The 19,634-nt window shown below is 38.3% G+C and overlaps 5 protein-coding genes across 6 annotated transcripts in view; all 5 read right to left on the reverse strand.

Moving 5' to 3' along the window:
• The window catches only part of LOC119784077 (claudin-4-like), a 28,206-nt gene extending 9,522 nt beyond the window's left edge, over positions 1-18,684 (reverse strand). Inside the window, exons 1-2 of one of the 2 annotated variants that reach the window (XM_038285940.1) lie at positions 18,420-18,684; positions 731-801 (exon numbers count right to left, since the gene is read on the reverse strand). In XM_038285940.1, coding sequence (XP_038141868.1) covers positions 731-766 — 36 coding nt within the window. In that variant the 5' untranslated portion in view covers positions 767-801; positions 18,420-18,684. The remainder of the gene's footprint in view (positions 1-730; positions 802-18,419) is intronic. The other variant, XM_038285942.1, reaches the window with a different exon arrangement.
• cldne (claudin e) lies at positions 3,106-4,119 on the reverse strand. The gene has a single exon (XM_038285943.1). It carries the CDS (start codon positions 4,028-4,030, stop codon positions 3,359-3,361), a length of 672 nt encoding a protein of 223 aa, XP_038141871.1. The 5' UTR covers positions 4,031-4,119; the 3' UTR covers positions 3,106-3,358.
• Positions 5,255-6,512, reverse strand: cldnf (claudin f). The gene has a single exon (XM_038285939.1). It carries the CDS (start codon positions 6,396-6,398, stop codon positions 5,652-5,654), a length of 747 nt encoding a protein of 248 aa, XP_038141867.1. The 5' UTR covers positions 6,399-6,512; the 3' UTR covers positions 5,255-5,651.
• On the reverse strand, positions 10,267-12,220 carry LOC119784080 (claudin-4-like). The gene has a single exon (XM_038285945.1). The coding sequence runs from the start codon at positions 12,161-12,163 to the stop codon at positions 11,522-11,524; it is 642 nt and encodes a 213-aa protein (XP_038141873.1). The 5' UTR covers positions 12,164-12,220; the 3' UTR covers positions 10,267-11,521.
• On the reverse strand, positions 16,312-17,197 carry LOC119784081 (claudin-4-like). The gene has a single exon (XM_038285946.1). It carries the CDS (start codon positions 17,086-17,088, stop codon positions 16,465-16,467), a length of 624 nt encoding a protein of 207 aa, XP_038141874.1. The 5' UTR covers positions 17,089-17,197; the 3' UTR covers positions 16,312-16,464.
• Positions 18,685-19,634: the final 950 nt, after the last annotated feature.

Raw genomic sequence — 19,634 nt, forward strand, 5'->3', positions numbered from 1 at the left:
GAAGCCCAACTGGGCAGAAACCCGACAGCTTGGCCTGGTTTCAGATAATGTAGGGAGGAAGCAATAGATATTAGGGTGATGGTAATTTAAATAATTACATTTTCAATATTTTCTTTTTTTGGGGGGACAGATGCCTGTCTCACTTTTTGCTTTAAACTTCTGGAATGAATGAAAATGATGTTACATCTAAATTTGCAAGAAGATTTGGGCTTAGTTCCGTAACTATTTGCAACAGCAGCAAATCAAAAGCAAAACATATTACTCATAGACGTGACAAAATGTAATGATTTAAAAAATAAACCAAAATTATTCAGATTTAAATCCCCTTGAAGCACATTTTCAGAGACAAACATACACAGCAGGATTAGAACCATTTTGACAGTAGCTTCAATAAAATCTTTACTTCACTATTGCATTCTATTTTTACCTTCTCTCAGCCTATTGAAACCTTTTTTGTGCCATTTTTTATTATTATTTTGTCTTTTCTTCAAGAATGTATGCTTTATTTGCTCATTAAACCAAAAGAAAGAAAACAAAACCAGTTTTAACTTTGTTTATTAAAAATCCCCTTTTTATTATAGACTTTTCCTTAAGGGTTTTTTTTTCGGTGAGCTAGAGTGCTTGTAACTGGTTTTGGGACATTTACCCTGTGTTGTCTGAAATCATCGAGAGGAATGTGATACCAGATAAAACTGGTGGAAAGAACAGGGTGTGTTATCACCAGCCACACCTTTAGGTGACGATGTCCTGACTTCCTCTGGCACATGATTCAGGACGTCATGGGCATACAGTTATAGTTTCCTGAAAGTCACCATAATGACACTTGATTACACAATGATTACACTTTTTTTTTTTTTAGACAAAAAAAAAAGTAAGCAGCACAGGTACAACTGTAATAGTTTAAGAAAATAACACCTGAAGTGTTTTTAAGCATTTTGTCTGCTATTCTTTTAGGCTAGATCAATAAAACAGTAAAACATAGGAGTTAAAGTCACCTAAAAACACATTTAATGAAGTTAATCAATTTTAACATACTAATAATTTGGAAAGTTTGCATTGGTAAAAGTAAAAAAAAAAAAAGTTTGTCATTAAGATTTAGAGTTGCTGCAATTAGGGCAGCTGCACAACTTTTACAACAAAGTCCAACATTGGTCGAAAGAAAGGTTTCCTTTATGATCAGGATTTAATGACCATGTCGGTTCTTTCTTCACCAAATGAAAGCAGTTTTATACTTATCAATCTACATTTCTCATTTTCCAACCCTCGTTATTGGTTCTTGATTTTTCCCAATTTTTTAATATGATTTCTTTTTTTATTTTATGTTAGTCTATTTATTACCGTAATAGCAATATTTTCTGTCAAAAGCCTTTAAGTAGTTCATAAACAATTCTATGTATCATTGATTTTCAAAATAGGCACAAAACATCTTTATGGTGGAAATAACTTAAAGGAATAGTACACCCAAAACATGATTAGCCTTCATTTTCTACTCACCCCCATGCTGAACAACACTCTGGAGTACTTTTTTGATATCTCAAATGCATCTGGAGATCTGGGAGGCTTCTTGCTGTCTGCTGACATTCAAATAATGGAGGTCTATGGTGCCCGAGACAGAAAGGTCCATAAAAGTCCACAAAAAACGTGTCAATATTCCTCCATACTGCTCGTCCAATGTATTCCAAGTGTCCTGAGTGGGTAGCATCCAGAGTTTACTCGAAACGAAGTCATTTAGAATGTTTTTAGAGCATAAACAGTAGTGTATAGGATTTCCTAAAAGCGCGTTCACGAGTCTACGGAAACCGCGGCAGACCAAACCAGACGAAAGTGCGCATTCAGCTCGGCAAAGAACTCATGCTCTTCCTCAACACTGAAGTCCTCAGACATTTTTCTTTCGTTGTTTCTTTCTTTGCACAGGTAAACAGCACATTTCTTCTTCTACGCTTGCATTATCGGCAGAGCAGACGCTGAATGCGCACTCATCTGGTTTGGTCTGCCGCGGTTTCCGTAGACTCGTGTTTGTCTCTAAATGACTTCGTTTCAAGTAAATTATGGACGCTACCCACTCAGGACACTTGGAATACATTGGACGAGCAGTATGGAGGAATATTGACACGTTTTTTGTGGACTTTTATTGATCTTTCTGCCTTGGGCACCATAGACCTCCATTATTTGAATGTCAGCAGACAGCAAGAAGCCTCCCAGATCTCCAGATGCATTTGAGATATCAAAAAAGTACTCCAGAATGTTGTTCAGCATGGGGGTGAGTAGAAAATGAAGGCTTATCATGTTTTGGGTGTACTATTCCTTTAAGGTGAGGTTGATTCAAAACCACTTCAGGCCAGATGGCTTCTTTTCATTCCGGCAAGATCAGGCATTAAGCAAACAAATCCACAGAAAAGATGACAAAGGCTGCAAAATAACCAGACACTTAGTCTACTTGTTTGCAACTCCAGTAGGCCAAACAAACATTGTTAGGCCTGCTAAAATGCCTCACAATGAAGCTTGTAAATCCAGTGTGCGTAGAAACTTAACATCACAAAGAAAGGCTTCAACCATGATCTGTGCTGTAAAACTGGTTTAGCTGGTTTGAAAAAACCTGATAGTTGGAATACAGCATGTCTCTAAATACTTTCACTGTGCAATTACTCCTTTAACTTCCCCTCAAACTCCTTCCTGAATTAAATACAAGTCTCAGCTTTTGTTCATTGTATTTTATAGCTTTAAATATGTATAATTAGTTAATAAATATAGAAAGGTTCATGCTGTTTTTTTTTTCACAGGTTATAGCTACACTTTAAGAAATATCTTCAGGTTTAACATTTATTAAAGAGTTGCTCTTAAAGTATGCAAGGAAAAACATGAAATATCACTGCTCAATAAAAGCTCTTTGACAACAATAATAATATGACATTCATGGTGTATTAGAAACATATAAGTTTGAAAAAAAAACAAAAAAAACATTGATCTTCATGTGTAAAATAGTAAGAATACAGCACAATGCAATACATTCACAATATATCACTGAAGTCTTTCACAAAGTCAATCAGAACTTCTAAAGACCATAAACCATCTGCAGGCAAACTCAGACTTCAGAGGCCGATTAGGTCTAAATAGAACCTCTCTTACTCTTACAAGTGTTTTATAGTCCTGTTGATGTAAATATTGGGGATCCTTAGTGCCAGGACCGCAGTTCACACCATAGCTTTGTCCCTTCTTGTTCAGAAGCTATAGTCTTTTTTCCAGATGGGGATTCTTAGATTTGTTAAAGAATCCAGCCTCTCAGAATGTAAATAACCCTGAAGGTAGATTGTTTAAAAACGTTAATAATTTACAGTCATTTCTCAGCAGATTAGTGCTGTCAGACGTAGGCTCGGCTGTTAGCTGAGGATCTGGCTACTGATCTGGGTGCGCCGTAGCCTCCGCTGTAGCCTCCGCTGTACTTGACTGGATACTCTGGAGCATTATTCTTGGGAGGACAGGAGCTGCACAGGAGGGCTCCTCCCAGGAGAAGAAGCGCAGCCGTGCCCCAGCCGACGTAGAGCGCAGCCCCCAACTCTCTTCTCTGGGCGTTGGTCATGATGGGGTTGTAGAAGTCCCTGATGATGGTGTTGGCAGACCAGCACACAGGGATCAGGACAAGCACTCCAGCGCAGATGAAGACCACCCCAGAAGCAATGGCCACTCTGACTTTGGCTCGGGGCTCCTCCACAAAGTTGGTGCACTTTCCTCCAGCGACACCCAGGATGATTCCCATAGCAGCCACGATGATAGCGACGACTACCAGAGCCCTGGCAGCCTGAAGGTCTTGAGGCAGAGCCAGCAGAGAGTCATAGATCTTGCACTGCATCTGCCCTGTGCTCTGCATCACACAGTTCATCCATAAGCCTTCCCAGATAATCTGCGCCGTCACAATGTTGGCTCCAATGAAGGCCGTCACCTTCCACATGGGCAGAGCGCAGACGATGATGGTTCCTATGAAGCCAATGATGGCCAGGATAAAGCCCAGCATCTGCCGTCCCATGGACACCATGTTTAAGTTCGAGTTGTAGCTGAACCAAGCGGAGAAGAAAAAAATGAGCTGAGCTGTCGGATTGCAGAAGCGTTGTGAAAAACAGCTTCAAATCCCTGCTGGTTTTAAACAGATCGGAGTTAAAGGTGGAGCCAAGAAAATGTAACCTCTGATTTTAAACCAGTATGGATTTACAAGTCTGACCAGATTCTTTACTTGATCTTTGTCAGGATGAGGTGTAGTTTCGACGAGATGGACCTTAGCTTCAAACAACGCTATGCAAACGATGGACCAACATTCCAGATTTAAATAACAATCAGAGACACAGATTGGTCCATTGACCGTGACGTCACATCCACCAACTGGTTTCAGGCTTAGAAAAAAAAAACACCATCTCAGATGAAAGTTTCACCGGATGTGAAAAGCTATTCCAATTTAGGGAGCTCCTTCCTGGTCTTACAGTTTATTTTTATCCTTGTTAAAACATACTTTAATTAGTTAACTGTTAGACAAAGCAAACTTCTATTATATAGAGTATTTTTGTAAATATGAATATATATATATATATATATATATATATATATATATATATATATATATATATATATATATATATATATATATATATATATATATATACATATATATATATATATATATATCAAAATGTTTTGTTTTATTATTTAACCAACACAGTTCTTTATTGTTGCTTTTGACTGACAGAAAATAAGAAAATAGAAATTCTGTCTCTTGTGTCATTGACTCTCTTTTACAGTAATAAATGGAAGGAATCTACTGTCAGTATCGATGACTAGCACTTCTTAAGATTGCAGCTGAGTTTTTCTATTTTTTTTTTTTCCTGTATCCAATGGTATTTTTTCATAATTTGTCTTATACAATGGGCCAACAATATTTGAAATTTGGCTCGTTTTCACACACATATTATATCTAAAAAAAAAAAATAAAATTATTCTTGACAAATTATGAAATTAGATGGCTTGATAGAAAACTAAAGAGTTAATTGTTATTTAATTGTTATATTATGTAGCCTTTTTTCTAATTCACAAAAAAGATGTATATCTGTAAATATAATAGTTGATATAATAAAAAAATTATGCATAGCGATAATAAACCCAAATCAACTTTTTAAATTATGATTTAATGAAAACTGATATCATTGTTTATAAGTTGTTCCTGATGTTGGTATGACTGTGACATAAAATGACCTCACAAACACACAGAAAGTAAAAAAGGCCCATAGATTTTATTGAAGCAATTTTGTGTTTCAGAAAACAAACAATAAATCAACACTTCAGAAAGTACATTCTGCAATCAGAGAAATAAATAAAATGACAGTTGTTTGTGTACAAACGTTACCCATTTTATTGGTTGCATAAGGAACAACATTTCACTCATGTTACTCATGAACTTTTGAACAATTAACCAATGAGTAAGAGTAATCTGTTAAGAATCATTTAATGAAATAAGCAGTTTTTACATCACGTTTTGTTGATTACATACCATGCTCTAAAAGTACATGTATTTTGGCACAGTTTTATCCACAGTTTCATCCAGTGGCAACATAACTTCATGAAACCATGTTGTATTTTTCAGTCTCTTTGTGCTGTCTGTCCATTTAGTTTCAAAGATATCCCCGAGTGGAGTATGTAGTTGGTGCTGCGTAAGGTTTTGTGGGGGCGTAGGTTCCAGAGTAAGTCCCTGAGTATGCCTGGCTGGATGGAGGAACATACACTGGACCGTATGCTGCTGTGTTTGCTGGTTGGTATGGGTACATCGCTCCTAGGTAGTTTGGAATCACGGGTCGGTTGGGGGGACATGATGTGGTCAGAATTATCCCTCCGATCAGAAGGAATGCAGCTGAAGACCAACCGATGTAAATAGAAGCTCCAATTTCCCTCTTCTGTGTTTCTATGGTCAAGGCGCTCTGAAAGTCTGAGATGCTGATGGCTGCAGACCAGCAGACAGGGACCAGGATCAGGATTGCAGACAGAATGATGAGACACCCACCTATGATCACCACAGTGGCGTTACTAGACTCCTTCTTCAGGCAGCTGGTGCACTTGGCACCGATAAACGAGATAATGAAGCCGATGAAGCCGAACACCAGGCAGATGATGACCAGCGCACGTGCGGCCTGCAGATCCTGCGACAGCCTCATCACAGACTCGTTGAGCTTACACTGCATCTGACCCGTACTCTGCATCACACAGTTCATCCACAGTCCGTCCCACACGATCTGGCCTGTCACGATGTTGGCACCGATGTACGAGGTCACCCTCCACATAGGCACACCACAGCAAACTGCTGCCAAGACCAGGCCTACGAAGCTTAGGACCTGACCTGCCACTTCCTTGCCAACCCTCGACATGGTGAAGAGGTTTGGTCCGAGGCAGGAGCGAGGAGTTTCTCAGTGCAGCAGCTATGAATTGCTCTCGCAGTGACACAGCTCTCTCATCAGGTGTTTGCCACAGAATGTGAAGGAGGAGGTGCTGTCCTGTTGTCAGGTGAGTTCCTCTGGACAAACAAGATTCCTTCTCATGTAGCTAGAGGAGTGGCAGTCACTTTGAACAATGCCTTTCCTGAGCTTTTGAAAAACACACTTTAATATGTAGATTTAGGGTATTTATTGGAGGCAATTAAAACTACCTCAAAAGGGCTGGAAAAAGTCCTGAAACTTTCCTAAAGATGGAAAATCAATCAATTATATCAAACTGCTCTGATATAAAAGAAGCTCTAAGAAAGAACACAAGCAGAAACCCCACCTTAGATCGACTTAACAAAGAGATAAACATTGCCCCCCTTGATAGTTCTACAATAGATGTTCCTGATTCAATTTTAATCCCTTTGTATAACTGATTAGATTGTTTGTGGCTGAAACCAAAGAAAAAAATTTAAATCTTTTTTTCTCTCTCTGTGTAATATAAATTCAGACTAAACAGTTTTATCTCAGTAAAGGAATGTCATTAAATGAATGGTATTGAGTCAAACAAAGTAGGTATTCTTCTACAAGCCTTTCAAAGTAGTTTGCTGCCATTTTAGCCCTTATTCCAGATAGAACTGGTTGAATTGAGTCCGCTTTGCAGATGTCATTAATGTGATCAATTTATCCAGGTACTGGATATTTACTAGAATAGCTTTGGACACTTCAATGCACAGAATTCCCTGACCATAGAAGAGTTTACAACAAATCTGATGGTATGCTTCAAATTATTGCATAGTTTAAACTCAGCTTTTTAACTTTTATTCGCTGCCTTTGATATTTGAAAATATCCTATTCCTCTGTTTTGTGAATTCCCTTTGTTTTCAATGCAGCCAAAGATCCACACAACATGATGCTTCCACCCCTGTAGTTGACAGTTTTGCAAGCTTGGAAGATTCCCTCTTATTCCTTCAAAATTAATGATTGACATTATAAAAGGTTAAATTTTAGTTTCATCAGAGTAAAAAAAGAAAAAAAAATACACTCAATGACCTGTTTTTTGTTTAGGATAAGTATAACACTAGATTGTTTTTTTTTGACCACTCCTTAAAATGAGGAATACAGTGAAGCATGCTTTTCTAAGTAGCACATATCTGTGTTTATATTTGTAAGATAAAATAAATAAATTCAAGACCTTAAAAGAAAAAAGAAAAAACTATATGTATAAACTTGCTTCTAATTCAGTACTTAAAGTTTAAAGCAACAAAAACTGTGACAGACAACATTGGATGGGGACAATGTTACCCCTGTCCATCTTCTTTCTCCTCCTCCTTCCCCCAAGTGAGAAGTTGTACAGCTTGATGGCTTGAGGAAGAAACCAGTTTAGCAGTCTGTTGGTCCTGCATTTGGGGATGAGCAATTTCCCACTGATCAGGCTCCTCTCTGGTGACAGTGTGCAGAGGGTGGCTGGCATTGACCGTCCCCAGAAAGTCCAGCTTCTTGCCTGTCATAGAGCCGGATTGCCTGACCAGTTTGTCCAGTCTGGACTTGTCCTTCTTGGATAAGCATCTCCCCCAGCACACCCCGGTGTAGAAGAGGACACTAGCAACCACAAACTGGTAGAACATCTCCAACAGCTTGTTGCAGATGTTGAACTGCCTCAGGCTTATTAGGAAGTACATCTTGCTCTGTGTCTTCCTGTGCAAGTGTTTGTACAGGTGATTGGCACAGGAAGTGCAGAACTTCATTAGACCTTATCTAGATGCTTGGGGGCATTTAAAACAACAGTGGAAGAGCCTTGAGCCATGTTAGCTTATCTAATAACTTGCTTCATTCACCTGCCATTCCCTCACCGCGCTCAAATCATCATTAATCTTATCAAACTATTCAATCTCTTTATATACGGTTCAGCTCAGCTATTGGGCCATATCATTATCCCTAATTTTTCATGTTAGTTATTCATGTTTGTTTGTTTTTGAGTTTTAGTTAAGTCCCTGGTTCTTGTCCTGGCTCTTGGGGACCTGTGTGTCGAGAGAGTGCTTGTGTTTATCTCCTATCTTCTGATTGTGTCCCGGCTCTTCACCGCATAGCCCTCAGGGTTTTGGCTCGGCGTGCGGGGGGGAGCTGTGGTACTGGTCCTTCTCCATGGAGTTCTCAGGGTTTGGGCTCGAAGTGCAGGGGAAGTCAAATTTAATTCCAGTAATCCTGGCTCCTAGGAGGAGTCCAGGTAAAAGTTCTAGAGTTATCCTGGTATCATGTCTTGTCTCTGTTCCTCTCAACCACGGCGCCCACCTGTTTCCATCTAAGCGTCTCTGTCTGAGCTCGCTGCTGGACTCACTGGAACTCTGAACCTGCCTGAATGCTCTGTGGATTCCTGGAACCCTGGATCTGTCAGTTCTAGTTTGGATCGGAACCCCTGGTCGGGCTAAGGACTCCTTGATCTCAGAATGGTCCTGTTCTGAACTGTTTCTGTGTTTCTGCCTGCTCACTGGGGTTGCTGCATCGGGGACACCTGGACGGCCCAGTGCCACATCGTGTTGGCAGTGCATCTGCTGATCCTGCCTCTCATGAGATGATGTTGTGAACTATTAAACCCGGTACAGGACTCACGCGGATAATCATCTTCTGTCAGATTATCATGGTCTCTTACCAGTGTTTCTCCCACAACCAGAGTGCCAGTGATGAGCGATGCTCTGCCTTCCCCCTGGAGCAGCTGCAGGTCCGCAGATCCGCTGCAGGCCGCGTTTTTGTTCTGTTTGTTTATTTTGTCATTTAAATGTTTTGAAACTTCCCACTGTCTGACTCGCCTTGAATACTGGGTCCATCTGTCTGGGTTTATGACAATATGTCTGTGAAAAAGCATTTAATCTCTTCTGTTAGACAGGACATTTGTATTTAATAAATTAGAATACTACTGAATAGTTAGTTTAATTAATTTATTATGATATATCTTGATTAGGTAACACACAATCACTACTATCTGTAAATGATGAGGAATTTCAACTTAAAGCTAACGGAAACAAAACATTAAATATGAGCATAGTGGAACTTTAAAACAATGAAGACAAAAATGTAACCTTGATGAAATGCCTAAAGCTTGATGTTTTATACAAGTACTTTTATTTGGACAGAGAGGCTAACTGGGACACATTATAGCATATTTGGCAGGGCTATATCGGATCTGTGATGATGTTGGTCTGTTGTTTTGCAAAAGATCTTGGCATCATTAACTCCTTATAATGTAAAAAATTAAGTTAACTTTTCTCACTAATTGATAACTAAGTAATGAACAATTTCTTGACCCAATCTTGACTTTAAAATGGTCTGATCAGCTTAGATCTCGTTCCCCAAACACAAACCTAGCCTATTAAAGTTGGCCTTCTCAGTCTGCTGGGCAGAATTGTTTGTAAACTGAATAGAAGAAAACCAAAGAGAGACTCAGTGAAATTAGGGGCTCCAAAGGCGGAGTCCAACTCTGAAGAGCTGGTAAGCATCACCCATTCTGTAATTTTCAGATGAGTTGCTCTCAAGAACTGGAGTTAGGAACCCCTGATCTGTAAAGAATACATAAAAAACACTCATAGATCCCAATTCCAATGTTAGGAAAATGTGCTTCTCTGTTGCCAGAAAATTTTATGGTTTGGTTCAATAAAAAACTCAGCAACTACAGATTTTTTCAATAAAATAATTCATCAATATGAGATTTTTACCCCCATTTTAAAGAAAATGTGCGAAATATAGCAACAAATTAAGATGTACACTTCTGTTCTACCAGTGCAGTGAAAGCTGCAGTTATGAGTTATGAAGTTCGAAAATATTGTTTTAACAAGAGTTTAATTTATAATGCCAGTCTGCGCAAACTACAAAAAATATTTATTGGATAAAAAAATACACTGGAGAACAAACAAATTTTACTGAGGCACTAAGTTAAGCGTAGATGTGAAGAAAAAAAAACTTTTAAATAAGTCTGTGATACAGTTAATAACTTTGGAAAACCGAGATTTAAAAGATGTTTAGGGTTGCTGCTTTAAGTAAAAAAAATTATAAAGACAGTGAATTTGCTGGTATCCTGGAAGTCTAAGGGGTGGCCCCTCAACGCTGGAAAACAAACTCTGAATATGAAAGTGATCTATTCCCTCTGAATCGAAAGCAATTGCTTTCCAGAAAGCATAAACAGATCCTGCCCCACAACAGCACATGACAGAAACCTTTCTATAAACAGAACTATGGAGACACACCTGTGTCACATGATACTGCTCTTACTTACCTAAAAAATATTACGAAAACAATCTAATGCTACTTTACTTTTATTCATTTTTTTACAGCACAGCAATGTAAAATCCCAAGAGTCTTATTAGATATAACTCTCTTTAACACCTTTACAAATGTTCAAAGAACAATAATAAATTCATATTGATGTTTAAAAATAGGAAAAGTGTTAAAAGCCACCAACGTTTACATGAAGAAGATTTTGAGACAAACATTTTCAACCAGAAAATAACTGTATAGCACATTTTACTATTATGCTAATCTCTGCTCTTTCAACAACAGATATATATGATTAAGAATAAAAGCTAAATGACCAAAGTCAAATTTTGAAGGATTCATATGCTTTGAAAATGCAAAGCATGCTCATATTATGGCAAACTATTTTACAAGATAAAACATTTGTATATTCAGACATGTTTTTGTTAGACTTGCTTCTTTCTTTTTTTTAAATTTCAACAATTTTTCTTAGCGATACCTACATTTTTTGATATATCAAAAACCATGATAATCACAATGAAATTAAATAAAGTTTTAAAATCTGTTTTTCAACCAATACTCAAAAGAGACAATTTCTTGAATTATCACAACATACAATCTTAAGAATAAATGTCATAAAAGCCAACTCAGAGTGGACATTTTTGTGAGCTTGGCTATTAAAAATGCATAAATTCTAATCAACCTTCCTTTTTAGGATGTTAAAGGCTGAGAAGTCCTCTTTATGGCCTTTTTTGGCTTCTCTCATCCAATCAATATGACAGTTGTGAGCTGTCTTATACTTATTAGTCCATGCTAAAAAGAAACATTTACACATATTCTCTGGATGTTGAGGCTGTCTTCACAGGAGTGAATCTGGATTTGGTTACATAGGGAAGGTCTTCATCTTTGGGAGGACAGTTCCAGCACAGCAGCCCCCCTCCTATCATAAGCAGGGCAGAAGCTGCCCAGCCGATGTAGAGCGCTGCACCTAACTCATATCTCTGGCTGTTCAAAAGCATTGTGTTGTAGAAGTTGTTAATGATGGTGTTGGCGGACCAGGACACCGGAATGAGGCAGAGCACCCCGGAGAGGATAAAAAAAACCCCGGACACAATGCAGACCTTTGACTTAGATCGCTCATCCTCAATGCAGTTGGTGCACTTTCCACCAGCGATGGCCAAAAACAAACCACAGATCCCCAGCAAGATGGAAATGACGATCATGGCACGACCCGCCTGCAGATCCTGAGACAGCGCCAGCAAGGAGTCATACACCTTGCACTGCATCTGACCCGTACTTTGCACCACACAGTTCATCCACATGCCCTGCCAGATGGTCTGAGCAGTGATGATGTTGGCTCCTACAAAAGCAGACACCTTCCACATCGGTAAGCCACACACCACTATGTCCAACAGCCAGCCGATCGTAGCAATGATCATAGCGGTGATCTGAATCCCCTGAGAGACCATCTTCCTGTGTTGCTGCAGCACACCAAAGTCAAAGGGGAAACAGTTGAAATGTCGCAGGCTGGAATATAAAGGTTCTTATGTGAGACGATTGCGTGGAAACATGAGGGTGCCTGATACCACAGTCCTCAGCACCTATTGGCTGGAGCAAGTTTACACACAAACACAAGATGTCCTTTTTGCTGTGCTGACCTGCAAGAAATCCTGAGTTTGAAGGTCAGATATCAACATGATACTAATACCAGAATGACCAGAACCTAGATTCTCATGAAAGGCAAAGGTTGATATATTATCTAAATGTCATTTTAAAAAATAAAAGGGATTGTCACATTAATACCACCCCTATTTATCTGTAGGAACATGTTAATAATACCTATTGTTCCCTGCTAAAATGTTCATGCTGTGACGTCTTTTACAAGGGCAATGCATACAGAGGTCCACCAATCATAAAATAAGCAACACTTTGTGACTTTTACTCATAAAAGCTATAAAAAAGTATAATATATAAAAAAGAAGCACTCCAATGAGTTTGCAAATTCAAAGGGAAGAGCAAATGAGACTCCCTTGATCTGCTGCTATATAGGTTTTTAATAATGATATAACTGAACTTTATTGATCTCACATTGGAGAACTTTACCTCTGCATTTAACCCACCCCCTTGGGGAGCAGTGGCTTCCATTGTGGGGTCTCTGGTGAACAGTGTGGGCTTCTATATTTGACACAACCAATCACAACATGACACGACTGATAGAGCTTACGTGGCAGACCAGGAGACCTTTCTGTTTTTGTAAATTTATGCTGACAAAAAGTCAAGATGTGGCCTTTTCTACAGATTGCAGTCTTGGTTAACTTTTATTTCCTATTAAAACAGTCATCCTTGTGTTGAATATAGACTATGACAATATTTTTAATAAAAATACCTATGGTCATGACTGCAAACAATATATTTCTGTCTCACCACATGACCACGGTCTCCCATGGTCTGTAACTTATTGTATTGTGTTATCAGTGAGTACTCTGGCAAAAGTTTCTTCTAAATTAAATATTGTATTAAATTAAAGGTTTCAAATGTGGACTAAGATTATAGTTAATAAGGTAAAAACTAGCCCTGTGATAGCCTGGCGACCTTCAACCACCTTATGAAAAAATATTGACATCGTATTAAAACTTATGTGGGCAAAAAAGTTAAAGGCCTGCAGATACATTTTACTCAAATAAACTACAAGGATTACTATATATACAGCTTAACAATGGGAAAAATGCAGTGGTGTCAAGTAACGAAGTACAAATAATTCTTTACTGTACTTAAGTACACTTTTTAGGGATCTATACTTTACTCCATTACTTATTTTTCTTCCTACTTCTGACTTCTACTCATTACATTTTCACACAAGTATATGTACTTTCTATTCCTTACATTTTTAAAACAAACATTACTTGTTACTCTTGGCTCTGGTTAATGTTTATGAATATTTTTCACGTCATGTGCGCCATCCAATGTAGATCATTGGTGCCATCCACATCTAGTGAAAACTGGTGTAATTGGATGAGTCATATAACGCAAACACTCATTAGCTATTTGTCAAATTTATGCTGACGCCAAAGAAAATCATCAGAAGCAAGCAGGTATTCTTCAAAAACTGCAAACGTTAATTGTCTATGCCATGCTACAATGTCGGATTCAGAAAAAGATGTTGAAATGTCTGAAAGGTCAGACACAGGTGAGAGCGTATCGGAAGATGGAGACAGAGACCAACAAGACCTCCCTCATCCTTGGCCCTATCAAAGAATTTTTTGAAATAGTCGAAAAATTTAGCTTTCAATTCATATAATGGCATCTGTCTGTTTTTTTTTTAAAGGTTACTTTATACTTTTATACTTTCAGTAGTTTTTGGAGCTCGTACTTTTTCACTTTTACTTGAGTAAAGAGGTCAAGTTGATACTTCAACTTTTACCAGGGTGTTTTTCAACTGCATTATTTATACTTCTACTTAAGTAACAAATGTGTGTACTTTTCTAGCTCCGAAATCCGTCTATCCTGTGACCCAACTGCGCCCTCGGTTGATGTCACACGGTCACAAATATCCAAAAGCGCCGCTTTGAGACTGGAAATTGATCCGTTGATCTCATATATCTCATATATTGATATCTTTGTCTTTCTTATTAAGTTTGGGCTTGGTCGTTCTGTTCATATTGTGATAGTGCACTATGAATATGCTAGGCAGAAGTTTAAATATTATTATTTAGGGTGAGAAAATAGTGGAGTTAAGTCGGAGCTCCCTCAAAACACGTCTACCCCATGTTGAGACCTAGGCCACGCCCAAATGTGTGTACTTTTGACACCCCTGCAAAAATGACATAAATATATGACAAGGCAAACAGGACGTCGCTTTAAATTGCCAGTAGAGTTCAGGTTTAAGGAAAAAAGATCACAACTACGGCCCTAAAAAAACAAGGGCCAATAACTGATCAGTGTCTAACATTTATCAGCTTTTCAAACTCATGGGATGCTACTGCGGTTAATGCTACTTTATGAATTACCTCGTAAAACAGAGGTCTGCACCCTTTTGAACTCAAATTGTCACACCACCACTGAATAAAATCTGCTAGTAGCCACACTAAAGATTTTATGTACGTATATTGTATGTCAAAAGCCACGGAAATTAAACAAAGATTTTTCTTTTAATAATAGAAAAATGCTAATTTAACCTGATACCAAGGAGGGGGAAAAGCCTTTATTTTTTAGAATAAGTCAAGCTGGGTGAGCCCCATAAATATGAGAGATGAAGAACACATAGTTAAAGCTGAAAAATAGTAAATTGATTTTGAAACTGTTGCACCACTGGCGATAAGATATTCTATGCAGATACTGCATGATAACCACTATTGCCTTGACTATTAAAATATTACTTATTTGGTTTAGTTAGAGCCACAGTGAAGGGGCAATTAGCCGCAGGTTGCAGACCCTTGACTTAGAAGTTCGATTACCAAGTTGCTCAAACAAACCTGTATATACCTTCCCTAACAGAGTGCTAAAATAACAGCAAATAGCAAATGTGAGCATTAGTATGAGCAAAATAAATATTTTCTCTTCCTTACAGTGTGGGGCAGTATTGCATAGCTGTCTACTTATACAACAATTCCCCCTATTTAAGCCAGTCAAATCATTAAACTTATTCAAAAAATATTGGAATTAGTATTATACTAGTTTATCATGGTAGCTCGAAATCCTTAAAAATGCTCATTATTGAAAGTTATCACTGTACCTGGGTTTTAGGTGATGTTTTTAAAGGATTTAGACTACTGTTGGTAGAATCAGAAAGAGTGCTTTAGGAGAAATACACATGTTTAAGTGCTCTACATATGTTATCTGCCCTACTGTTTGTATTCATCACCACAGTTTCCTTTGATCCACAGATGTGGTGGGCAGGTTTTGTCTAAGTTCCCCTGTACAAGAAAAAGATTAAATAAGGCCACCATAAAAAATTCCAGCTGCAAGAACGCTACTCTTCCTAGTAAACCAAATTCCCAGCACCACTTAGTAGACAGTTGAGTGGTATTTATTTATTTAATTGTTTTATTGCAAAGAAGGCTTGAAAAAAACATTTGAAAATTACCCTGTAAAGTGTCTGAATCTGAAAAGGTCCACCTGGGGGAAAGATGGATTGTGGATTTTAAAGCTACTAAAAAATAATGACATGCTTGTCCATTTATGAGGCCAGTATTACTTGCACAGTTTGTTTTTTTTTTTTCCCAGTCTTAGATATAAGAGTTATAAGAAAATCAATATCCTTTTTGAAAGGTATGTAGGTACATAAACTCATATATATTCAAATAATGGTACAAACCAGAGCAGATCTATAGAAGCCCCTGTTTCCCTAATTTCTTTATTTATGCTCGTCTTAAAAATAAATAAAACCATGTGTTCAATTTGAGAAGTAATAAGAAATATTTTTTATTTACAGTTTCATACAGAATCTTTTATAACAGGCATTTTGAATGAACAATTTAAACAAGTAAAAAAAAAAACAACAACAAAAAACAAACAAATGAAATGCATAAAAAATATAATATATTGAAGTAACACAATAGAAGATGTTCAAAAAATGTCTTCATGCTCTTTCCCGCTTCTCAAACATTTTTACGCTGCAGCTACAGTTATTTGGGTGTGGTCCGTGTCTTTTTCCCATGATGATTCAAAGAGCTCAGCGAGAAAGCATCAGACTAAATCCTAAACACAAAACAGTCACTAGGAAAAACATTTCAGAAATAAAGCACAGTCTTTTCTTAAAGCTTTCACCCTCTCAGACGTAGTCCTTCGGAGCAGTTGAACGAGGAGCTGAGTACTTGGCAGAGTACTCATCTTTGGGAGGGCAGGTGGCACAGAGAAGTCCCCCACCCAGGATGAGCAGAGCAGCGGACCCCCAACCGATGAAGAGTGCTGCTCCCAGCTCCATTTTCTGTCCATTAACTAACATTGGATTGTAGAAGTCTCTTATGGCAGTGTTTGCCGTCCAGGAAACAGGGATGAGGCACATAACACCAGCGATGATAAACATGGCTCCTGCTGCAATGCAAATCTTGATTTTGGAGCTCTCATTCTCCACGCAGTTGGTGCACTTGCCCCCTGCAACGGCTAGAAGAATGGCAACGATGCCGACAAGAATGGCAACTATAATCAATGCCCGGGCTGCTTGAAGATCTTGGTCAAGAGCCAGCATGGAGTCATAAACCTTGCACTGCATCTGGCCTGTGCTCTGAACAACGCATTCCATCCAGATTCCCTTCCAAATGGTCTGAGCAGTGACGATATTACTACCGATGAACGCTGTGACCTTCCACATTGGGAGAGCGCAGGTAATGATAGACCCAATCCAGCCGATGATGGCAAGGGCAATGCCCAAGATCTGTATTCCTGCAGACACCATGTCTCAGAAGGTAACTCTGCTTCTAAAAGGAAATTGTCCAAAAGCTTTGTCTTTATCCAAGTCTCACTTGAGGGAGATCGCAACAGTGAATGTTAGTGCAGGGTACGAGCAAGTCTTTTATACACAGTCTCCCCAGGAAGGGGGTTGTCTCATGTTAACACTGTTTCAAGCAGAGCTGTGACGTTGGTTCTACACTCACCCCAACTCCCCACCTCTAGGCATGTGTCATCATGTCAGGTGTTTGTCCTGATCGGGTTTTCAAAGCCTCTGCATGACTCATAAACATTTAGCTGCTCTGGTATACCCAAATATTAGGCAAAAAACAACCACTCCCCAATTATCAGATGAAATTTTTTTTCTTGTGCTGCTAAAGGACTCTGTAAGAAAATCCTTCAGGTTTTGAATATCATCGTCAAAAAAAAAAATGGATTCAAGTACTTTCACAGATTAATCCCAGAGCTAAATATGCAGTATTTGTATTGTATGCAGAGGGGCAAGATGCCTTCTTTCTCTTGTTTAATTTTTTAAGCCTTGCTTTCAATTAATTTTATAAAAAAATTATTTAATCAGATCTTTATTGACTTCAAAATTAAGTTACTACTGATATACAGAGCAGGAAGTATGCCCTATCAATTGCAGTGTTTGAACAGTGCTTTATGTATTAAACCAAGGTATTCATTTACCTGCCCTCAGGATTAAATGTTGTAGCTACAGCACTTTGCAGATTATTCTAGCCATTTACCTTGTTTACATTTTGTTATAAAGGAATCGTAAACTTCCTTCCCTACATTCAACCCTTTTCCCACTGGTGAAAATGTAAAAAAAAAACTAATGTTTTTAGGCAGTGAAACCACAAACATTCAAAGGTGTGTGGATGTCTTTTTAGATGTAGAAAAAAAGACCTTTAAAATAAGTTTTTTAATTTTGATTTGGCTTTTTTATTATTATTCCATGCTAAAATTCCCATGTTACAAAATACAATACACTCAGCATTACACAAAATATAATAGGTTATAAAATTCCAAAATAGCTCCTATTAGTTCTTTTAACTTCATAAACCCTAATGCAGCAAAAGCAAAATATTTCTATTCACAGTTAAAAAAAAAAAAAAGCTGCTTCGGTTGAGTGAAAACAGAATGATGCAAATTTATATTTCTTTTTTTCTTCATGAAAGCTGTCAATCAAATCTATTAGAACCTGGACCACGTCACTGAAACTGGTCAATTTCTAGATTTTGCCTACAAGTAAAAACGTTTTAGGGTCGTCTTTCCTACAGGCCTATTTTGTGGTAACCAAGAAATGAGCAGGAGAGAGAAAAAAAAAAGACTGACCTTGTTATGATGTCAGTTGTTAAAGGATGAACGGCCGGAGCAGCGAGGAACAGCTTGTCTTAGAAGGGAATGTACGTTCTGTAGTCCAGATCCCCGATTGAATTATCAATAGCTGTTCCAATGCAGTGGAAAGACATCAGGTGGGAGAAGTTTGAAAAATGGCGAGCACAATCTTCGAAGGTTTTCTGCTGCAACACACAAAAAAAAGGGAGACAAGGGGCCCGAGTGAGGTAAAGGGAGACCAGGATAGTCTAAAAAAATGAATGGAGGTAGTGTCTAAGGGCCAGGGCTACCCTTACAGTCATAATGCCTCTATTTTATCCAAGGAAGGGATCAGTATGGGGACCTAAGGAGGGCAGCGGAGATTGAGTTCTGTGCATAAAAAAGGCAAGGAGGAATTTCTACAATTAAGATGCCGAGGACAGATGCTTTCATGCCTGGATGAATCTGATGTTGAGGTTCTATAGAGAAAGGACCATCACTGCAAAGACATATTGCTCACAAAGAGCATTGAAATAAACTTTAATTATTTAGGCCAAAAATTTATATTAGTTGATGCAGGTGAACCTTAACACCGATCTGCTAATTGTGCTTATATGCCAGATAAGTGAACTGTGCAAAAAAACTGATTCTTCAAGAGCAACGTGACATATTTCTTGAGCAACCACTCAGAAGTTTGGCTCCAACCATGAGAAAATGCTAGAGGGAGGAGAAGTGACAAGTGTCAGCAGGTACGCTGAAGAAAGCCCAGTCCTCCGAGTTTAACGGTTCACAGTGAACCAAACTCTTTACACAGTCTCATTCAGGGGTGTGACGGTATGCAGAACAAACATGGATTCAGTTTTAGAATAGAGACTGTTCAATGTAATCTAATTAATGATTTAATATTCCAGTTCTGCGCATTGTGCTCAAAATCAAGGGGAGCTACATTTATTATTACAGTCACAATACCAATTAAAAAACATCATCTCAATTGCAGAGAGATTAGAAGTCAGGAACTGTTCTTACGTCATGAATTTAACTTTTTTTTTTCTCTTCTTGTGACATGAAAACTAAACCCGTAGGATCAGATCTGAACTGCTCCCAGTGATTGTTTGACACCAAACATTGAATAATTTGATTGATCCAAAAGGGGCAGGTTATTGTGATCAGTGCACCCTCAGGGTAATTACTCAGGAACAGTCATAGTTTCAGTGGGCTATTTATAAACAGTAA

The sequence above is a fragment of the Cyprinodon tularosa genome, unplaced genomic scaffold, assembly GCF_016077235.1.
Source record: "Cyprinodon tularosa strain WSP-4 unplaced genomic scaffold, ASM1607723v1 ctg218, whole genome shotgun sequence".
Taxonomy (NCBI): domain Eukaryota; kingdom Metazoa; phylum Chordata; class Actinopteri; order Cyprinodontiformes; family Cyprinodontidae; genus Cyprinodon; species Cyprinodon tularosa.

Coding starts and splice junctions, on each gene's coding strand:
- LOC119784080 (XM_038285945.1), bottom strand. CDS start 12,163: ATGGTCTCTCAGGGGATTCAGATCACCGCTATGATCATTGCTACGATC.
- cldne (XM_038285943.1), bottom strand. CDS start 4,030: ATGGTGTCCATGGGACGGCAGATGCTGGGCTTTATCCTGGCCATCATT.
- cldnf (XM_038285939.1), bottom strand. CDS start 6,398: ATGTCGAGGGTTGGCAAGGAAGTGGCAGGTCAGGTCCTAAGCTTCGTA.
- LOC119784081 (XM_038285946.1), bottom strand. CDS start 17,088: ATGGTGTCTGCAGGAATACAGATCTTGGGCATTGCCCTTGCCATCATC.